The sequence below is a fragment of the Cottoperca gobio genome, chromosome 13, assembly GCF_900634415.1.
Source record: "Cottoperca gobio chromosome 13, fCotGob3.1, whole genome shotgun sequence".
Classification (NCBI taxonomy): Eukaryota; Metazoa; Chordata; class Actinopteri; order Perciformes; family Bovichtidae; genus Cottoperca; species Cottoperca gobio.
Genome location: NC_041367.1, coordinates 10,872,439 through 10,891,249, shown reverse-complemented (window position 1 = coordinate 10,891,249; position 18,811 = coordinate 10,872,439). Strand labels below are relative to the sequence as shown.

Here is an 18,811-nt window from a genome sequence, read left to right as displayed (position 1 = left end):
AACATACAGATAGGAAGGGGCCGAAGACCAATATATAAGCTCAACAAGGATCCACGTGTACACCAAGTCCTCGGAGGTCTGTCTTCTTTGTATGTTTACGTAACATGGAAGATGAGACCTTCAAGTAAACTTCTCAAGGTGTTGAATATTACGTTTGTTCAAACCTATGCCGGAGGGAACACACTCTGAAATGGGTCATTCATCAAACTTTTAAATGTATGAATCTTTAGAAAGGGTTTGCACTCTTCTCCTAATAACCTCTTTCCCCCCCCCCAAAAAAAAGTCCTCTCTTAAAATGACCCAGTGTTACCAGGCTACTGTTGTGTTGCCCCACCATATCAACACTGCTGCTTCAATAGTAGTTCAATCGGATACTTTTACTGGACCCTCCGAGGACAAAGAGCCTGGCTAGTACTCAATGCTTGTGACCACTTTTATTCAAAAGACATTCCACCGCCTCTGATGTGTCTCACATTTTCTTCCCTTTTACTACTTCCAGTGTTCAAGCTTTCCAAACTTCACTGCAGACAAATAAGTTAAATCATAATAATTAGACAAATAAGATAAAATTCTAAATTTTACCTGCATTATTTCTGTTTTCTTGCTCTCATGAATCATGCTCTAACCTTACACCCTCCTCATCAGTTACATCTGTTATTGACAGACAGGTCTTCCTTTGTGCATCTTGAAAAATTTGAAAGTATTATTTTCAATACAAAGATTTTAATATTCAATACAAATAAGCTACAAAAGAGTTGTGGATATTGAGTTGGCAGTTACAACTCTGGCACCACCTGCTGGTCATCTTAGAACATGACATTTTGTCAGGAATATTTACAAAGTGCTTACAAGAAACATAAGTTACTTTAAAAAAGAAAGAAAGAAACTATACAGGATCTTGAGAAATTAAAGAGTGTCTTGACCAAAACTAAAATCTGAATATGGGACAGTCCAATATATGAAATTCATCATCCTTCTCAAAAATGTCACCAGATGTAGAAAGAGTTGGGATCTACATGATTCCCTGAGGTTGTCCCTTCCCTGCGATCTTCTTGGAGCACTCCAGCAAAGCATTGTGGATATCTTTGGCACAGGAGATTTGAGACTTGATCATGCCGAGGTATTGGGCATAAGACATGGACTCTGTCTGCACTGTGTCCGGCTTGGTGGCTGTTGGGACCAGGTTAGGTGAATGTTTGGCGCTGTCGATGCTCTGGGAGAGGCACTCGTATGCCAGCCGCTGCACAGAGGAAACAAAATGTGAGTTTGTGTGTCATATTTTAGTGTAGATACAGTATACTTAGTGTGTGGTACACATAGATGACCATGTGGGCTACATTGTTGTTGAGGTTTCACAAGTATGTTTTTTTAAGACATGGTGGAAAAGCCTCTAAATCTAATGTTATTACTAAAGACCTGTGGGCCCATTTCAACATCTATTTATTTATCTTAGTTTATTTGTATTTTGTAAAGAGTGCCTTGATGTTTGTTATTCATGTTTTGCCTTCTGTATATATATTATATATATATATAATATAATTGTTTTTAAGACTACGGGACAGGAAAACTTGACTCAAACCACTTGCTGATAAAATCTCACTTATAGTGTATATTAGTACATCCGTCAATACTCATATGTATTACATATAGCAAAGCTCTATTCCACTGCATTCTTTTTATTTGACAAAAAAAAGAGATAAAGTTAGAAATCAGGTAAATGCTCCTTGTGAATTGGGTTGGCAGCTCCTTAGCTGGTGACACGCTCCTCATCTATTAAATGTTACATTAACAGAGAATTTTTATTTCTTCATATTTACAAAATCAGAAACAATATATTTGAATAGTTTAAATGAATACAGAAAATCTAGAAGTAAACAAATAAGAATATCAGCTTTGTTGACAAAGGCATATCAGGTACATCAACAATGTGTGTGTTGTTTGTGTACATTGTGTTGAAGTCTTACCAAGCACAGCTCCAGTTGATCGCAAAGGGCATAAAACTCCTCGAGGCTCTTGTCAAAGCGCTGAACAGAGGTGTCGCTGCTTTTGCTGGATCAAAAGTAAGAAAACAAACAATCACAAATCTGAAACCTCTTTCTTCAGCACCAATACTGCAACTATGCCCCCCAACCAGTCAACTTACATGCCGTTGTCAATTGTCGTGTTATGGGCCAAATTCAGGGATGCAATCTTCATTAAATTCTGAAAGTGAAAAATAAAGCAATACGTTTAAAGCACACTATTGCAGATATTTAATTATATTTGTAAAACGACAGTGTTCCGAGTATTAATTTAACTTTAGCTATTGTTATAAGATGTTTTGGGCAATTTCGATGTCAGTGTTTAGCTCGATGCCACACATTACCTGCAGACTCTCCTTCAGCTGTGGAATTAGCATCTTAAATCTATGGACTGGATCAAAGTCTTGCTGTTGGCTCAATAGCTGTTGTTGTTGTTGTTGTTGTTGCTGTTGCTGTTGTAATGAAATAGTCGGTTGTAATCCGGCCTGAGACATCGGCCCGCCGGGCTGCTGAGACGCCATCATGACTGACTACGACGTACACACCGGAAAAGAAGGGTAACATATCCGGTTCGCTGTTTTTCAAAATATAAGCGTTTCTTGAACATTATTGGCATCATTACATGAAGTAAACATGTTCCAGTTTTTTATTATATTTTTTGTATATTAAAAAATAAATAGTGCAACAACTAACACAATTTAAGTAAAGGAAAGAACATTAATTTAAAAACATTGGGGCCTGCTAAATTTGAAATGTTAATCTAATAGTTTTTGCTCTTTTATAATTGTTTTCCATTTTCAATAGTGTTCAAATACGTTTTAAAATATGTGTCTTTAAAAATATAAAAGGAGAGTAGTCTTTTCTACAGTCATTTTATGGTTACACGTTAATATTTTGCTAAAATATTAAGTGTTTCTTGAACTACATATCTTTCAAAATTAATATTGATGCAAGTGCCATTACACACTGCCCTCTTTCTGTGATGCACCACATAGGCCTACTGACTACATCATTCCCACTAATACCTGTGTCTTATACTACTACTAAATTCATATTGTACATAAAATGTGTAATTTAATCCGGTTTCTTTTTATTTTATTTTTTTGCACGTAGGGGCAATAGTGGTATATTTTCATTGTTTACTCATATTGTAACTACAATAAATCTGTGTCAATTGTGTCCAATCGATTGTAGCCTATACACTGTACACTATAACATTAATGAAATTATATTTTGAAATTTGAACAATTACAGATATTATAGTCATCTAGGCATATCAAGCAGGCATATCGTGTTTCTGAATATATAGTATATGGAACAAGTAGGGTCAAACTTTCATCTGACTTTAAGTTTAGTTATTGAATACAAATACATGTGTTTATGTTGAATATTTGAAAGGTCGTCCTTTACAGTGTGAGCCTACCTTTTGTTTAAATATTTAATAGGAAAATATGTAAACTATCATTTTAAATTCAAGACTTTGGCTGTAAATAAATAATTTGATACTTTTACTTCTATAACAATTGGGTTAATTTATTTATTACACAATTCAGAGTATATTTAATTTAATTTTGTGTGATGTTTTGTTGAATAAGGATTGTTCCTTGGCGGTTTTCTCAGCGGCTTCTTGAAGGCACCAAGAGCAGCGTAGTAGCCGAGGAGGGAGGACCCTGCAGCCGCTGTTCTCTGGCAGAAACCCCGTAGTGCAGCATAGCAGCGCCATTAGGTAACTGCAACAGTATCCAAAATGGCAGGAGCTGATGGAGACGACTCTCTCTACCCTATCGCCGTTCTCATTGATGAACTGCGAAATGAGGATGTTCAGGTAATAACACTAGTTTCGACTTTAATCGTCATTTATTTTATTCGGTAAGATTCGGCCATTTATGGCGTATTTCTGCCGCGCTACCAGCTAGCTAACTAGCACACATACAAGCTAGCGTCCCCTGCCAAGGCCTATCAGGCATTTTCTGCCGGGCGCACCCTGCTTTGCCAATCTAGCTTGTTTGCTGTCATGGTTTACGACGCTAATTGTTAATCTGGAGAAGCGTTGATTGTAAATATAGGTGCTTTTATCAACTGATATGTAAAGGTAATTAGTGGGTTGAGATCATGTTTAAGGTTAACGCATCGTATCGCAGTATGCTAGCTAATTCACTAAAGTTCGCAATCACAACAACAGGGCGTTCAAGGCCGCATCGGATGAAGCTAACTGTTGTTAGCCTGTTTATTCCATGTCAGCTAATGTAAAGCTATCATTTCAATTAGGCTATGATAGTAAATCGCCTTTTAAAACTGGTTAATGAATGTTGGCTAGCTAGCAATTTATTGCGAAGACGCAAACTAGCCAAGATTGTACGTTACGTTATCTAATTGTATTGTATACTAAATCATCTGGGTTAACTGCGTACAGTGAAACTTGCAGTTAATCATTGACAGTTTATTAAACTTGCTTACTTTTTTGTGTGAACTCTTCACTAACTATTGTCCATTGTGTGTACAGTTACGACTGAACAGCATCAAGAAGCTATCCACTATTGCTCTGGCCCTTGGTGTTGAGAGGACTCGCACTGAACTCCTTCCTTTCCTTACAGGTAATAAAGTGAATCATTTTACCCATAAAAATCACCTGATGTTTGACACATCAGTGTGACCTAAATGTTTTTTTCAAAAGGTTGTTAGACACATGGAGAAATGCTGAATGTGTTGTACTTTAAACCGCTCCAAGCTTTTGCAATAACTGTCAGTGTTGCATTTCTTAAGACATATGTATGTATGTATGTATGTATGCATGCTCACTCGTTTTTTCCTCCCTGTTATCCCTTAGACACCATCTATGACGAAGATGAGGTGCTTTTGGCCTTGGCTGAGCAGCTTGGCAATTTCACTATGTTGGTAGGAGGGCCAGAGTACGTCCATTGTCTCTTGGTAAGTCATTGGAGAGTTCATTTCGATATCAAGCTATGGCCATGTAGACATAATTGGTTTAAATGATTAATCATATCATTCCTGGGTTTGGTCTCTTCAGGTGAGTAGTAGAATAAAATAACTACAAGGCTGGATTATTTTTGAAGTTATGGATATTTTTGAAATCACTTTACTTTCTAGCTTTGTGAAATGAACAGTTTAAACTCTTGCCTATTTGGATATATAGATAGATAGATAGATCTAGATAGAGATATCTATATATATCTATATCTCTATATATATCTCTCTATCTATATATATATAGCTCTATCTATCTCTCTATCTATATATATATATAGCTCTATCTCTATCTCTCTATCTATATATATATATATAGCTCTATCTCTATCTCTCTATCTATATATATATAGCTCTATCTCATCTCTATCTATATATATATAGATCTATATAGATATATAATATATATATATATATATATATATATATATATATATATATATATATATATATATATATATATATATATATATAACTAGGGTTTTCCAACCCTTCATAGACCACAATGCCTTTCTTTTAAATTACCAGAACATTATCTATGAAGAGTGTGAACTATAGCTGTATAGCTGATATTGGAAGTATAAAGTTCCACATGCACATCTCAGTGTCTTGTATTTGTGAATAGTTGGAAGAACATTACCCTATCTAACCTTATTCCTTCTCAATATGCAGCCTCCTCTGGAGAGCCTTGCTACAGTGGAGGAGACGGTAGTCAGAGATAAAGCCGTGGAGTCCCTGCGGAAGATCTCTCAGGAGCATTCTCCAGTTGACCTGGAGGTCCATTTTGAGCCTTTGGTCAAGCGGCTGGCAAGTGGTGACTGGTTCACTTCTCGCACATCTGCATGCGGCCTCTTTAGCGTCTGTTATCCACGTGTGTCCAGCACCGTCAAGGCTGAGATCCGCCAGTAAGTGGCTTCTTGACAAATAAATACTTTTTAGAATGCTCTAAATTTCTATTTTCAATTGTGTACATTATGTACGATAACTATGTTTGGTTAGTCAGTTTTCTGGGATAAAATGTCTTATCTCTGTTTGTCATTGTCTCTAGACATTTTCGCACCTTGTGCGCAGATGACACTCCTATGGTGCGTCGTGCTGCAGCATCTAAACTTGGAGAGTTTTCCAAAGTCCTGGAGCTGGATTATTTAAAAAGTGACATCATTTCTCTCTTCACTGCTCTAGCCTCTGATGAGCAGGTACGTCAGACTTCTTGTCAACCTAAACTGCTGTTGCATTCTGCTTTCTGCAGTCCCCCTTGATGTTAAACCCCGGGATGAACAAAAACATATCTCATTATCTTTCTCCATCAGGACTCCGTGCGGCTGCTTGCTGTGGAGGCTTGTGTCAGCATTGCTACTTTGCTGCCTCAGGAGGACCTTGAGACCCTGGTGATGCCAACCCTGCGCCAGGCTGCAGAAGACAAGTCCTGGAGGGTCCGCTACATGGTAGCTGACAAATTCTCTGAGGTAAGCAGCCGACCTCTCCACTTTCTATGGGTGCTCCAATCAGTTGGGGTCATTCAATATAAGCAGTATTGGTCTCACCAATCATAGGGTCTATTTGAAGCTAACGAGTAGACACAACTGACAAATATGTGTAATAAGTACGGCAATTAAAAAAGCACAATCACAAACAGGAATTCTAGGCCCACAGATAAAATAGACCAGGTAGAAGGTAACACCATTGCCGTCTGTGCCGTGTATGTGTGAGGTGTTTCCGCCATTGTTTGTTCTGGGCTAGGGATTTTTAAAATTGTTTTAGGTTACATGTTGTACATCGTTTATTGCCTCCCTTTTTCCATGTCTTTTTTGTATTGATATTTTCCCAACATTCTTATTGGGATATTGACCAATGTTAATTTCTCCCCGAATGTAGCTCCAGAAAGCAGTGGGACCAGAGATCACCAAGAACGATCTGGTCCCGGCCTTCCAGAATCTTCTGAAGGACTGTGAAGCTGAGGTCCGTGCTGCTGCAGCAAACAAAGTGAAAGGTCAGTTCATGACTACACAGTGATTAAAGCCTTAAAACGATAGGGATACCGCTGAAAAGATGCATGGGTTAAATTGAACAACTTGTTTCAGCTTCCTATCCAGTTTGTTCTATATTTTATTGACATTGTACTCTTCTTTTTGTTAGAGTTCTGTGAGAACCTCCCAGAGGACAGCCGTGAGCAAATCATCATGACTCACATTTTGCCCTGTGTCAAGGTAAAAGAAATATACATTGTGACATTATTCTGCTGCTTCACTTCTCAGTTGAACAAAAAGCACTTTGAGTTGCTATTAATCATGGAAAAGGACTAGAGGCTTATCTTTTTATAGTCTTCCCTAAAGGGTTTATGCAGACGTGGTGTTGTGACGTCCGCCTAAATGGAAATTGGGTTTTGTTTTTACAACTTGGGCTTGATGTTTGATGCAATTATTCCTGAGATTTTATTCAACAACTCAATTGCTGATATCCTGAGTCCAACAGGGCAAGCAACATAAGAATTTAACAAAAACAACCCCAGAGTTTAACAACCTTATATAAACCACTGATAAAGATATGAACGTGTGGACACTAAAAATGGCTGCTATTGTCAGTTGCTTAGAAAAATGATGGGCTTATTACTAAGTGCAGCAGGTTCAGTCAGAAAGATGCCCTGTGCAATTACAACACACTGAAATGTTTAGCTTTCTCTTCCAGTTGACATAAAACAGGGTTTCTGTTTACAAGCTGTTTGTTACTTACTACGATACATTTCACAGTTGATGAGTGAAATATTTAAACTAGCTAAAACCGTAAAAATAAGAACCACGTTTTAAACAAAAACCCATGAACAAGATCTTTGATGAAATGGTATTTTCAGGAATATAAATACTTCTGCTGCTCTTCAGTGATCACCTGTATATTTGCTTTGATGCTCTTGATCAGAGTAAACTATAAAACCCATTTAAGTAGACAGCATTCACGTACACGCTCTTAAAAAAAGGAGGAGCGATGGTCTGACCTGTAGAGACTGCAGACATCAAGACATGCCCACTAATGTAACCCTCACCATAAACCACTATTATGTGGGCTTGGGGCTGTAGTAAGAGTAAGACATGTCTGTGTGCCAGTGTTGGTCATATTTTGAACAGCAGGTGGCACTGTTGTTTTTGTTCAATTAGTGTAGTTGTGGTGCTACTTGTAAAAAAAAAAAACATTTATATCTTTGCCAGTTAATACAAAAAATATATATATATATATATATATACATATATATACACATATATATATATATATATATATATACACATATATATATATATATATATATATACACTACATATATATATATATATATATATACATATATACACATATATATATATATATACATATACATACATACATACATACATACATACATACATACATACATACATACACACACTCACTTATGGTAGTGGCACAGGGAAACATGCAGTGACATTTTTTGACTTGTTTGTCAAAGGTACAGATAAGTGTCAAAAGGGCATTCTGCTTATCATATCAACTGTGAAAAAGCTATACAGGTGGCAACAAGCTGACACACCTTTAGGAAAAAAAAGCTCTACAATTCCTTTGTGCTTATTCTTTCCAATAGTCTAACATGTGATGTTGGTTAGGTTTGATATAATCAATGAGCATGACGGGTCTGCGCACATATAATATAATGTTTCTGTCTAGATCTTACTGGAAGGTATTCCAGCTACAGCAGTTAACTGCAATGACTGTTTGTCTGCACTAGTATTACGTCCACTTTGCTGTATATTTACGTAGCGATTATAGCCTCCCTCTCTTTAGTGTGTTGTGAATATGACCAATAGCCGTAGTCTTGATGTTTATTTACGTACGTTCTGTCTTAACTTTTAGTTTGTGCTGATCTGTCTCCTTTGTGTCCCGTCTGACCAGGAACTTGTTTCAGACACCAACCAGCATGTGAAGTCTGCCCTGGCCTCAGTCATTATGGGCCTTTCTACCATCCTGGGCAAGGACAACACAATAGAGCACCTACTGCCTCTCTTCCTGGCTCAGCTCAAGGACGAGGTAAAGGAAATGCAGACTTCTAATCGTTTGCGTCAATTGCTCTTTTATATTTTACATAACTGGCTTTGGAAAATCCTCAGGGCAGTGTTTAGCTTTGTAACATTTAAAACAGCATCTTCCTGTGAAGCGCTTGAGTTTGACCGACTTCTTTGGCTTTTATTTATCTGCCTGTCTGAGACGGGCTAAAGCCACTTAGTTGCAGCTACCAGATATACCTGGCTAGGTAGGAGGATGATTCATGCAGTTGGCAGCCAGACTGAAACCTTACAATTAGAAGACTGAATTGCGGTGTCTAGAGGGAAGCATAATGAAAAGCTGGACACAGTGCAACTAGATAAGTCTTTGCTGTATGCATTTTATATGTAAATTAGTAAGTAGTAAATAAGTCAAGCAAAACAACAGTTCCTGTTCGTCATGAAATTAGACACATCCTTTCATCAGTGTGTATTTTAGTTATTTGGTGACTTGGTATTTGGAATGCTTGATTCCTGGAACTTTTACAGTAGAGCAATGCATGTTATGAGTCTGCATAAAGTTAGAATGGGATTGGTTTTGGAGGAAGAATGTACGAGGACATTCATCAGCTAACGTAGCAGGTTAATCTAGAACAATAATAGCCCGGTCACATCTTGTCCTTTGAATACATTTCCATGATGTAAATTTGAATATTAAGATTAGACATGAGTTTGGCAGGTTAGACATGAATGTATATACATGTTTTGGAAGGCTTGAGGCTGTCAGTTCTTCCACTGCTGTCTTTAGCCCTATTTAAAGATGGCCCAATTTTCTCACGGCACAAACGTAATACCAAGAGTGTCTAATTAGATTTATGTCCAAACTGACAGCTTTGACTTGCAAATTTCAATAATTCAAGGTGCGGACAGTTTAAAGAGTGCAAGATGGAGAAGCTTTTGCAGATGTGCCTTCACAAGCTCAATTATTTCAAATTGTTACTGTGCCTTTATTTGGCTACTTGTCAGTTCCCACTTCGCCTGGCTGAGAATGTCAAATCATTGTGCACTTTAGGGCTTCTGTTTTTTTGGAATAAAAAAAGTTTTGTTAAGCTGTTCCAGTTGTAAATATCCTGTCCAAAGTTGAAGTGAAGCAGGCTCCTGTATACAAACCTGGGTTACATTTTTCTAAACAAAACTACTTGGAAGTCATTCTACAGTTTCCTCAAACGTGATCATTGGTTGATAACATGTTGCAACACTTATTGGACTGCAATTGGATAACAAAAACAGTATTTGAGTTCATGCAGGTCCCATGTACTATAACTGTAACATAAGAGGTCCCTAAAATGCATAAAGATCCTAATAACACTCGTCTTAGACCCATCGTCTCTGCTGATTCCAATGGCACTTGGAATGCTGACTTGCCGGCTTTGTTGTTGTTAATGCGTGCTGCCATAAGCTTCACTTGCTCTTAATGATGTTTCTGTCTTAGTGCCCAGAGGTGCGTCTCAACATCATCTCCAACCTAGACTGTGTGAACGAGGTGATTGGCATCCGTCAGCTCTCCCAGTCACTGCTGCCGGCCATTGTGGAACTGGCAGAGGATGCAAAGTGGAGGGTCCGCCTCGCCATCATAGAGTACATGCCCCTGTTGGCAGGACAGCTGGTGAGTCATGAAGACACAGCTGAAATCCTTAAAGAATGTTTTAAATTTGTACCATGTGTAGAACCAGATAATATTAGCAACGTGCAGACAAGGGACATTATCAGGCCCAATATGACTGTAGACATCCAGGAAAGCACTCTAATTTCACTGTCCATATTTTCTTAGGGAGTGGAATTCTTTGACGAGAAGCTCAACACCCTTTGTATGGCCTGGCTTATTGATCACGGTAAGGCACTTCTGTTGTCAGACATATTATGTCGGATATTAACAAATTGAACTCATAAATGTAGACCTACCGGTTTGTTGCATGCCATAGTACGTTGCATAAACGAGGACGCTTGCGTAAGCTGCTTGTTTGGCAATATTGTCCTTGTTATATTTATTTTCTCACAACACAATAACTTCCCAAAAATCACTAAATCCCCAAACCAACTTTCTGAGTAAAGACTCCCAACTCCCTTGTTCCTATATTTACCTGTTGTGATCATTATATTTGCTTTGGCCCTTACTCGTACTCTGCAGCAGCCGCTGACTTTATAATGCACTAGCATACAACTCTTGCTACATCTGCTATTTTTCCATGACCCACTCTGGCAATGTTGCAAACAGTCAATACTGTTCTATTTGACTATCAATTTCTTTGACTGTACGGTATATCCTGTCAGGTTTCCATATCTCAGAGCATCAGTGCTCTTACTCACCTAGACCCGTTAGCAGACAGCTGTCCGTTAAAAATGTAAAACTACAACCTGTACTGTGTTTGTGACAAGTTGTCATCAGAATGTGTCACCATGGCACAGTTAAACTACTCTGTTGTGCTATGTCATACATTACTTGACCTACTTAGTTTCACCTCGTTCTTGTAGGCCACAACCTGCAACTTATGTTGTGGATTTACATTGTACATAATGGAGTTTATATCAAAGCTATAGTCCCCCGGCTCTTCTCTCTACCCAGCAGTTTAAACTGATCTGTCAGACGATCACCAATATTCAATTCCTGGAAGAGCTTTGTACACGTAGAACTGCACCACACACCCTGCTCCATTTTATAACCTGGAACATTGTCTTTTGCATGAATCTTTCACTCTGGGTATATAGTGTTCTCTTCACATCAAGTTTTCCAATTAGAGAGAGACACACACACACACACACACACACACACACACACATGCGCTCCATATTAAGGACAAAAGGCCAACTGAGTTACATCATTGGAATGCTGCTGGTGTGAGTTTCTGTACGTGTGTGTGTTTGACTGGCTGGGGTTAGGGCTGTGCCACCCTTACGTAAGCCCTTCAAAGAAAGACGGGACTACATAAATCAGTTCAGAAACTTCTCTCACAGACTCTAATACCAAGAGATAATTTTGTTTTTTATCTAACATTTCATATGACCTACAAATAACTTTATTTCTGGTGTTTTATCTTAAAGATAATTCTCTGTGTTTTTACAGTTTACTGACATTTCCATCATATAATGGAGCCTAATGTTACAAATTTAACTCGAGGAGCTTTACTACCTCTAGATAATACAAAGAGTGCGAGCACAGTAGAAACCGCTTATAGTGATCAAAACGCTTGGGACATAATTTCTTTACAAATGCTGTTCAAATAATCCACTTTAAGTAATCTAGTACTGCGCTTACAGTGAGGGGGGGGGGGGGGAATCCGAGCAATTGGCAGCAAGCCGGTAAATAGAAAAGCTGTCTGTTTCAATACTTGATATTCATTTAATTAATATATAAATGTAAATGAGATGTAATCTGCATGAGAAATAAAGAAAAACAAATGCATTTGGTTATAGTAATTCTCTGCTTGTAGTGATCAATTTGACCAGGAAAGCTGTGGAAACCACTTATAGTGACGAGTGTCATCAAGCGGATAGGAACCGAGCCACTCCATCCCCTCTCCACCATGGAGACCTGGAAAAGTAAAAACTCGAGCTCACCATTGACGCAGATTGTTGTCACTGTTATTTTCTAGTGTATGCCATCCGCGAAGCAGCCACCTGTAACCTAATGAAGCTGGTGGAGAAGTTTGGAGCAGAGTGGGCTCAGAACACCATCGTGCCCAAAGTGCTGGGCATGGCCAACGACCCTAACTACCTCCACCGGATGACGACTCTATTCTGCATCAACGTGAGTCATCTCTCATTCACTTGCTCTTATGTTTAGATCCTTGGTGTTACTCTGAAGCATTTAAATCTCATGTGACATTTTGTTCTGTACTTTATCAGCGTCTGTCTAAATTTCACTTGGTTACCATTTGAATTTCGTGTCTCAGGCTTTGTCAGAGGCGTGTGGCCAGGACATCACTACTAAGCAGATGCTACCAGTGGTCCTCAAGATGTCCACTGACCAGGTCGCTAACGTCCGCTTCAACGTGGCCAAATCCCTTCAGAAGATCGGCCCCGTCCTTGACAGCAAGTATGTTGTCTTTGCTATTACGCCATCACAAAGTTTTTTTTTTTTCTCTCTTTCCGGTGACAAATGTGCAATCATCACATTAGACTCAAGAACCAGCATTTATTTAATAATTCTTGTCCTCTTTGTCCTAAAGTGCCCTTCAAACAGAAGTGAAGCCGGTGCTGGAGAAGCTGGCAACAGACACAGACATGGATGTCAAGTACTTTGCCCAGGAAGCTATCAGTGGTAAGCCTTTCTCTCTTCTATCATTTTCTATATGTATACATGACGTGAATCACATTTGACATGAGTTTGACACTTAAGATGGCAAGAAATCTGATTCCCGTTTTCTCTTTTTCTCTCAGTTCTGGCCCTAGCATAACCAACCCAACATGGCTAAACCAGACAACCACCCAAGGCAACAACGCAAACACTTTTACAAGATATTTATTGATGTTCAGAAACAACTGGTAAATGTATAGAGAAAGCTGTTAACGATTGTTTTATCCTTTTTTGTTTACTGTCCAATGGTAGGGCACAGGCCTCTTTCTTAATCTTCCTCTTTGCTGTAGATGGGTGCATTAACAAAGAAAGTGATGAAATTGCATTAAGTGGCGCATGCTGACTAATGCGCTACTGTACTAGCAAAGCATCGCTAACAGAACCCCTCTTACATTCCTCCCTCTTACATCCTCGCCCACTGTTGTACTTCTGCCGCAGCGTACCACATTCTTTCGCTACCTAGCACCCAGCGCTGTGCTAGCACTCTGCGTTTTTCTACCAATGCTAGACGCAAACTTCGAGCAGCAGATGGTGCAGCGAGCGGTTTATTTTGTTGAACTTCCTACCAAATCGACCTTTTTTCTTTTTTTTTCTTCACCTGACCAAACCTGTTGTGTCTCCTTAATGCATCACAGGATTGTTGTGTAAAAAGCTCAGACAAAGAAATAACGGGGTGTCAATTACTGTAGGTAATCTGATGAACTCTCAATGATTGCATGTACTTCCCCAACTCTATCTAACAGACTTACATGCCTGTGTGCGCTGTTTGTTCTCCGCAGCAACACAGATTGAATTGGTCAAACAATGAATTACCTCGGGCCACTGTAATGGGGACCGTCTCAGTCGTAAAGTGTTGCTCATAATTATCCCTCCTCCAAATCCTCAGTGATTTTGCTGATGTGCTAGGGTGGGAAGTAATGGTCAGTTGTGATTTTCTGCAATGTGTTCTCGGCATCGCTCTTAATCTTTGTGCCAATTACTTTGATAAGCAGTGACGTTTTCTTTTAGTAAGCCTGGGTAAACACTTCCTGCCTGTCCTCTTCCTGTCAGGGCCACTTTATTCCTCGGACGTTAATAGGATGGTAAAACTAAATTGACTACAGCTATGAGGGCCGAGGGATTAACAAAACCATGTCACTCCTTATGTTCTAGAGCCACACAGTTTTCCATGCCAAGTCCTCCACTGTACATGAGATTTTAAAGCATAAGGCCCTCGAACATGAAGGGCCACCCAAGGATTCTTGCTTTCAAATGTACACGATGGAGAACAAGTGCATGCTTTCAAACCAAGTGGGATGGGAAAGATGGAGAATGTGTACGTAAGGTTGCATAATGTTTTATTATGGGGTGGGTGCTGGCGTGGTTATGGGCGGGTTGAATAAATATATCGTCTGCGTTGATAAAAGAAACTTTTGTCTTTCCCTAAACTACTCCCGCTGTTCCCTTCTCCCCCCCCCCCCCCCCCCTCATTTTTTTCTTGAATAAACCTTGATTGTTGATTGTCCTGTATCACGAAGACTGTGCTTTTATTTTTACTTTGAATTCTCTCCACACTTGATGCTGTACTACTGTATCTTGATCTGAATAAAGTAACACAAAATAACTGGTGTTGCTTTCATTATGAGTTAAAGGCTCGAGTACATAAAGGCTTCTTGTCACTAATTGCTAACTTGCTACATGATGGCCAAGCAACGGGAATTGATCATCAAAACAACCACTCCATTAAAAATGATTAATTCACTAGTGATTTGCCGCTGACATATACAATGCCCGTTAACTTCACTTTAGATCCTTGATTTTTAAAAAAACGTCAAAATGATTTTATACAGTTTGACATAAAGGACATCAAAATGTGAAGGCTGACTTGTGGTTATGTACAAATGCAACTAGTAAATACTAAATGATCTAATGTGTGTGTGCTTAGTGCGCACATTTAAAATGTTAAAGTTAAAGGAGGCGTTCAAAATACAATTAATAAAAGAAGTTGAACTGGCAGCTAGCGTTGAAGCGTCTCAAGATGTTGACATTTACTTGTGCACTGAACAAAGTTGAAGTGTCAGTCTTTGGCACTTCTCTTGCAGACTGCAGCAGGGTTTCCTCCAGAACAACAGTCAACAGTGTTTATCCAATGCAAGAAAAGCTCGCTCCACCAAGTATCAAAGTTCTTCAATATCAACGAAGGCCTAATTATAATCTTTGTGACGTAAAACTTAAAGGTCCAAGAACGGTAAATACTTTGTCGGCTTTGTAACGATATCCTTTTTAAGCATGAAGTTTATCTTCTCAGCCTGTAAATGACGTAAGAAAATGTGGGATTAATTTCACATGTTCCTGGTCTCATATTTGGTCAGCTCTAACTCGGTAGGCGGCTGCTGTGCAGATGAAAGCGCGGGTCCTTTGGGCTGTTTTGGCCACATGGAATCCTGCAGAGCAGGTCGGGCTCTGCAGCTGACACCTGCCCTCATACCGACGACTACTGAAAGGGAGAGGAACGCTGCAAAATAAGGGCTGGGCTGTGAAAGAATATTTGTCTTTCTCAAGTATGTGTAGCTTGATTATATGAAAAACATATTTAGGTCTTTTTTTGACCCAAGTTTCCAGGGTCGTTCAGCAATAACACAGAACATTGAGCTGTACTTGTAGTATTTTCGTTCTGTTAATTCCAAATGAGCAATCAACAGAGGGGATTAGGGCAATGAATCACATGGCAGAGACCTTTATGAGAATCTCAACCTTCCTTTTTTAATCTCCTCAAATCTCCCATCAGCCCTCCTCGGAGCCATGTGTCCTCCCAATCCTCCACCCAGCCCTTTCACTGTATATACCTCATCGCCAGAGCACATTATGCACATACACTGTAATACACAGGTCTGTGCAGCTGCTGTGTGTCAGCACATTCTGCTACAGCAAGACCACCTTGAGAGCTGTTGCTTTATTCGAGGTAGGAGGAGGATTGACCGTAGATGGAACATTTGAGACTGATAACCAAACCACACTTGACTTTTCAACACGTATACTATATATGAAGTTATTATTTTTAAACTGGTCATCTAGACGCTGGAAGAACACGCTAAAGATTTAAACTGTATTTTTTCACGACAACTGAGAATCTTCATTAAAACACGATTACTTGCGTGTGAGTGCTAAACCTCAACCCCCCCACCCTACACCAAATCTACTTGAGTTCATGAGGCAGTAATGAAACAGCAGCAACCTATTTCTTTCTATTTCGATCCCGTTATTTGGGGGGATTTTCAGCAGCAGCCAGAGCCCTTGACAGTGCTGAGAGCCCTGACGTCAATGCAGCTGCCTCCCAGGACTGTGTCATTTATAATGAAAGGAGTCAAGCAAAGCCTCCACACAGCACAGCACAGCGCACACACACACACACACACACACACACACACACACACACACACACACATAGTGAGGTCAGATGCTCTCACTGTGACAAATGACAAACATCAGTCGGGGAGAAGAAGAGCGTTGGCACACTCATTTTCTTTAAGTCACCTTGTCACTTCAGCTCCCCCTCCTCTTTTTATTCTGTCATCCTTTAGCGATGGAGCACGGGTTTATAAACCGTACAAACTTTCTACTCTAGAAAATATCAGAGCAAGGATCGCTCAAGACGAGTGTGTGACTCTTGGCTTGGCTGGAACATCCATTTTTCCAGGCACTACTGGGTCATCTGTACTGGGATGTTAGACTCTGTCCATCTGCTGGCCAGCATTTGTTCAGTGTATTCAGAGGCACAAGACTGAAGCTGAATAATGGGGGACACATGCGTATGAGGGCAGTATGACCTTCAATGAAGAAAACACACATGTAAGAAAACGCAGAGCTGTGGCATTTACGTCACTCGCTACAAAAGCCTGTATGCTGAACTGGGCTTTACAGTTTAATGATAATGATATTTGTTGATATGATGTATATCACAGAAAAGGTGCAAGCGTTTTACAAACGTTCATATTTCCCCTCTGCATTCACAGTTCCAGCATTTGTCTCATTTTCCTTTTGTTATATTTATTTATTTATTTATTGTGCAGCTCTAATCCTGAACAGTGCTGTGATCTCCTGCTCTAAAAAAGACGCAGTAGGATGTTGTCATCCACCCTCCGCCTGTTGTCATGGCAACCATTGATGTCATTACAGTATACTTTGGCCTGATGAGTGAATAGGCCTCTGATAGTGTGATATTTTATAGAATGAAAGGAAGAAGATTACCGTTGTCTGTCCTCACCTTTCTTTTCTCCTTCTCTTCCCCAAAGAGCGTCTGTGACAGACGGTCTGCTGAAGGTCTCAATGGCAGACAATGGCACTGAATACATAAGCATACTACAAATAACTCAATCTTAAATGGAATTTGCTGCCGTTTTCGCTGCGAGATCGTACTTTTCAGATATAGAATGAAAGTTTACCGACATATCCCTTTGTGTTTTATCTGGCGGTGTTTTTCTCTCGTACCAGAGCAGGAGGTGTTGAGCAGGAAGGAGCATTTTTAAATGGGATCAACGGTTGATCCCATTTAAAGCCACGGTCTCGCAGCTCTGCTCAGAGTCAAATTCACTTTGCATTAAAGGCAACAGATGCAAAATGTGAAGCTACGTCGACTGAAATCTGATCAGTACGAGTGCGACCCAGCCCATGTTTCAGATGATCAGTGTGGATCAGCAGTACTAAACAGTGTGTTGTGCACATGGTCTGATCCCAGGAAAAGAAGTGACCCTGGTTTCCCTGGTAGTAGCGTTGTTTTGCTCTGAAACTATTTACAGCCTGCAGCCTTCTTCTCAGATGTGAAGATGAGGTCAACCAATTAGAGTTCGGCTCAGGACCGGCCTTTAGCTTTACTTTACTATAAGAAAAAAAACCGTGTTTGAGTTTCATGTAGTTTGATAAATATTGACAGGCAGTTGCCATGGAGATGGGCTGTGATGTGATGTCAGATCAGTGATCTCAGCCACCGGTCAGGGCTTTGGTGCTTATCAGTGGTGATGAATTATTCAGTCCCTCCTCCTGCCTGTAAACACTGGGTTATAATGTTGCAGACGCTCACGGCTGATTGTACAAAAGGGAAGTGTATGTTTGTAGTCTGGTTGATGCACGTCTGATGAAGTGTGATTCTTCATCTTTTTATCCAAGAAAGACACGTTTCAATCCACGTACAACTTTCGGTCTTGCAAAAGTTAGTAATGCTCAAATGATATATAATATATACCAGTGTGCAGATGGTTTTGCTTTTATTTGTCCATGTTGTCAGTTTTCTGCTACTTGTTTTGGTGAATGGAGTTTATTTCTGGGAACGTGTTCCTGTGAAATGTTCATTAAGGCAGCTCTGAAAATGCAAGAGAAGCCACTTGATGCACTTGTTGTTGATGACGAATGATTGACACTCAACTTTATTGTGTTCCTTTGTATTCTCACCTGTAAGTCGGACCAGCTGGGTA

The 18,811-nt window shown here is 39.6% G+C and overlaps 2 protein-coding genes across 2 annotated transcripts; one reads left to right on the top strand and one right to left on the bottom strand.

Moving 5' to 3' along the window:
- Positions 1-419: 419 nt before the first annotated feature.
- On the bottom strand, positions 420-2,587 carry med29 (mediator complex subunit 29). The gene is made up of 4 exons (XM_029445764.1): positions 2,366-2,587; positions 2,144-2,202; positions 1,965-2,049; positions 420-1,240 (listed from the first exon to the last, which is right to left on the bottom strand). Exons 1-4 carry the CDS (start codon positions 2,543-2,545, stop codon positions 1,013-1,015), a joined length of 552 nt encoding a protein of 183 aa, XP_029301624.1. The 5' UTR covers positions 2,546-2,587; the 3' UTR covers positions 420-1,012.
- Positions 2,588-3,660: 1,073 nt separating this feature from the next.
- ppp2r1bb (protein phosphatase 2, regulatory subunit A, beta b) lies at positions 3,661-14,967 on the top strand. The gene is made up of 15 exons (XM_029445760.1): positions 3,661-3,846; positions 4,525-4,615; positions 4,849-4,949; positions 5,679-5,911; positions 6,055-6,202; positions 6,317-6,472; positions 6,882-6,996; positions 7,143-7,213; positions 8,922-9,056; positions 10,503-10,676; positions 10,842-10,902; positions 12,661-12,815; positions 12,961-13,103; positions 13,237-13,328; positions 13,448-14,967. Exons 1-15 carry the CDS (start codon positions 3,769-3,771, stop codon positions 13,462-13,464), a joined length of 1,770 nt encoding a protein of 589 aa, XP_029301620.1. The 5' UTR covers positions 3,661-3,768; the 3' UTR covers positions 13,465-14,967.
- The last annotated feature ends 3,844 nt before the right edge of the window (positions 14,968-18,811 follow it).

What these genes read in the sequence shown, in the direction of transcription:
- med29 (XM_029445764.1), bottom strand. Translation starts at nt 2,545, where the DNA reads ATGATGGCGTCTCAGCAGCCCGGCGGGCCGATGTCTCAGGCCGGATTA. An exon ending in ACGACAATTGACAACGGCAT is followed by an intron (nt 2,050 to 2,143) that starts GTAAGTTGACTG and finishes CTTTTGATCCAG; the next exon opens with CAAAAGCAGCGACACCTCTG. An exon ending in ATCAACTGGAGCTGTGCTTG is followed by an intron (nt 1,241 to 1,964) that starts GTAAGACTTCAA and finishes TCCTCTGTGCAG; the next exon opens with CGGCTGGCATACGAGTGCCT.
- ppp2r1bb (XM_029445760.1), top strand. Translation starts at nt 3,769, where the DNA reads ATGGCAGGAGCTGATGGAGACGACTCTCTCTACCCTATCGCCGTTCTC. An exon ending in TGCGAAATGAGGATGTTCAG is followed by an intron (nt 3,847 to 4,524) that starts GTAATAACACTA and finishes TTGTGTGTACAG; the next exon opens with TTACGACTGAACAGCATCAA. An exon ending in CGACTCTATTCTGCATCAAC is followed by an intron (nt 12,816 to 12,960) that starts GTGAGTCATCTC and finishes TTCGTGTCTCAG; the next exon opens with GCTTTGTCAGAGGCGTGTGG.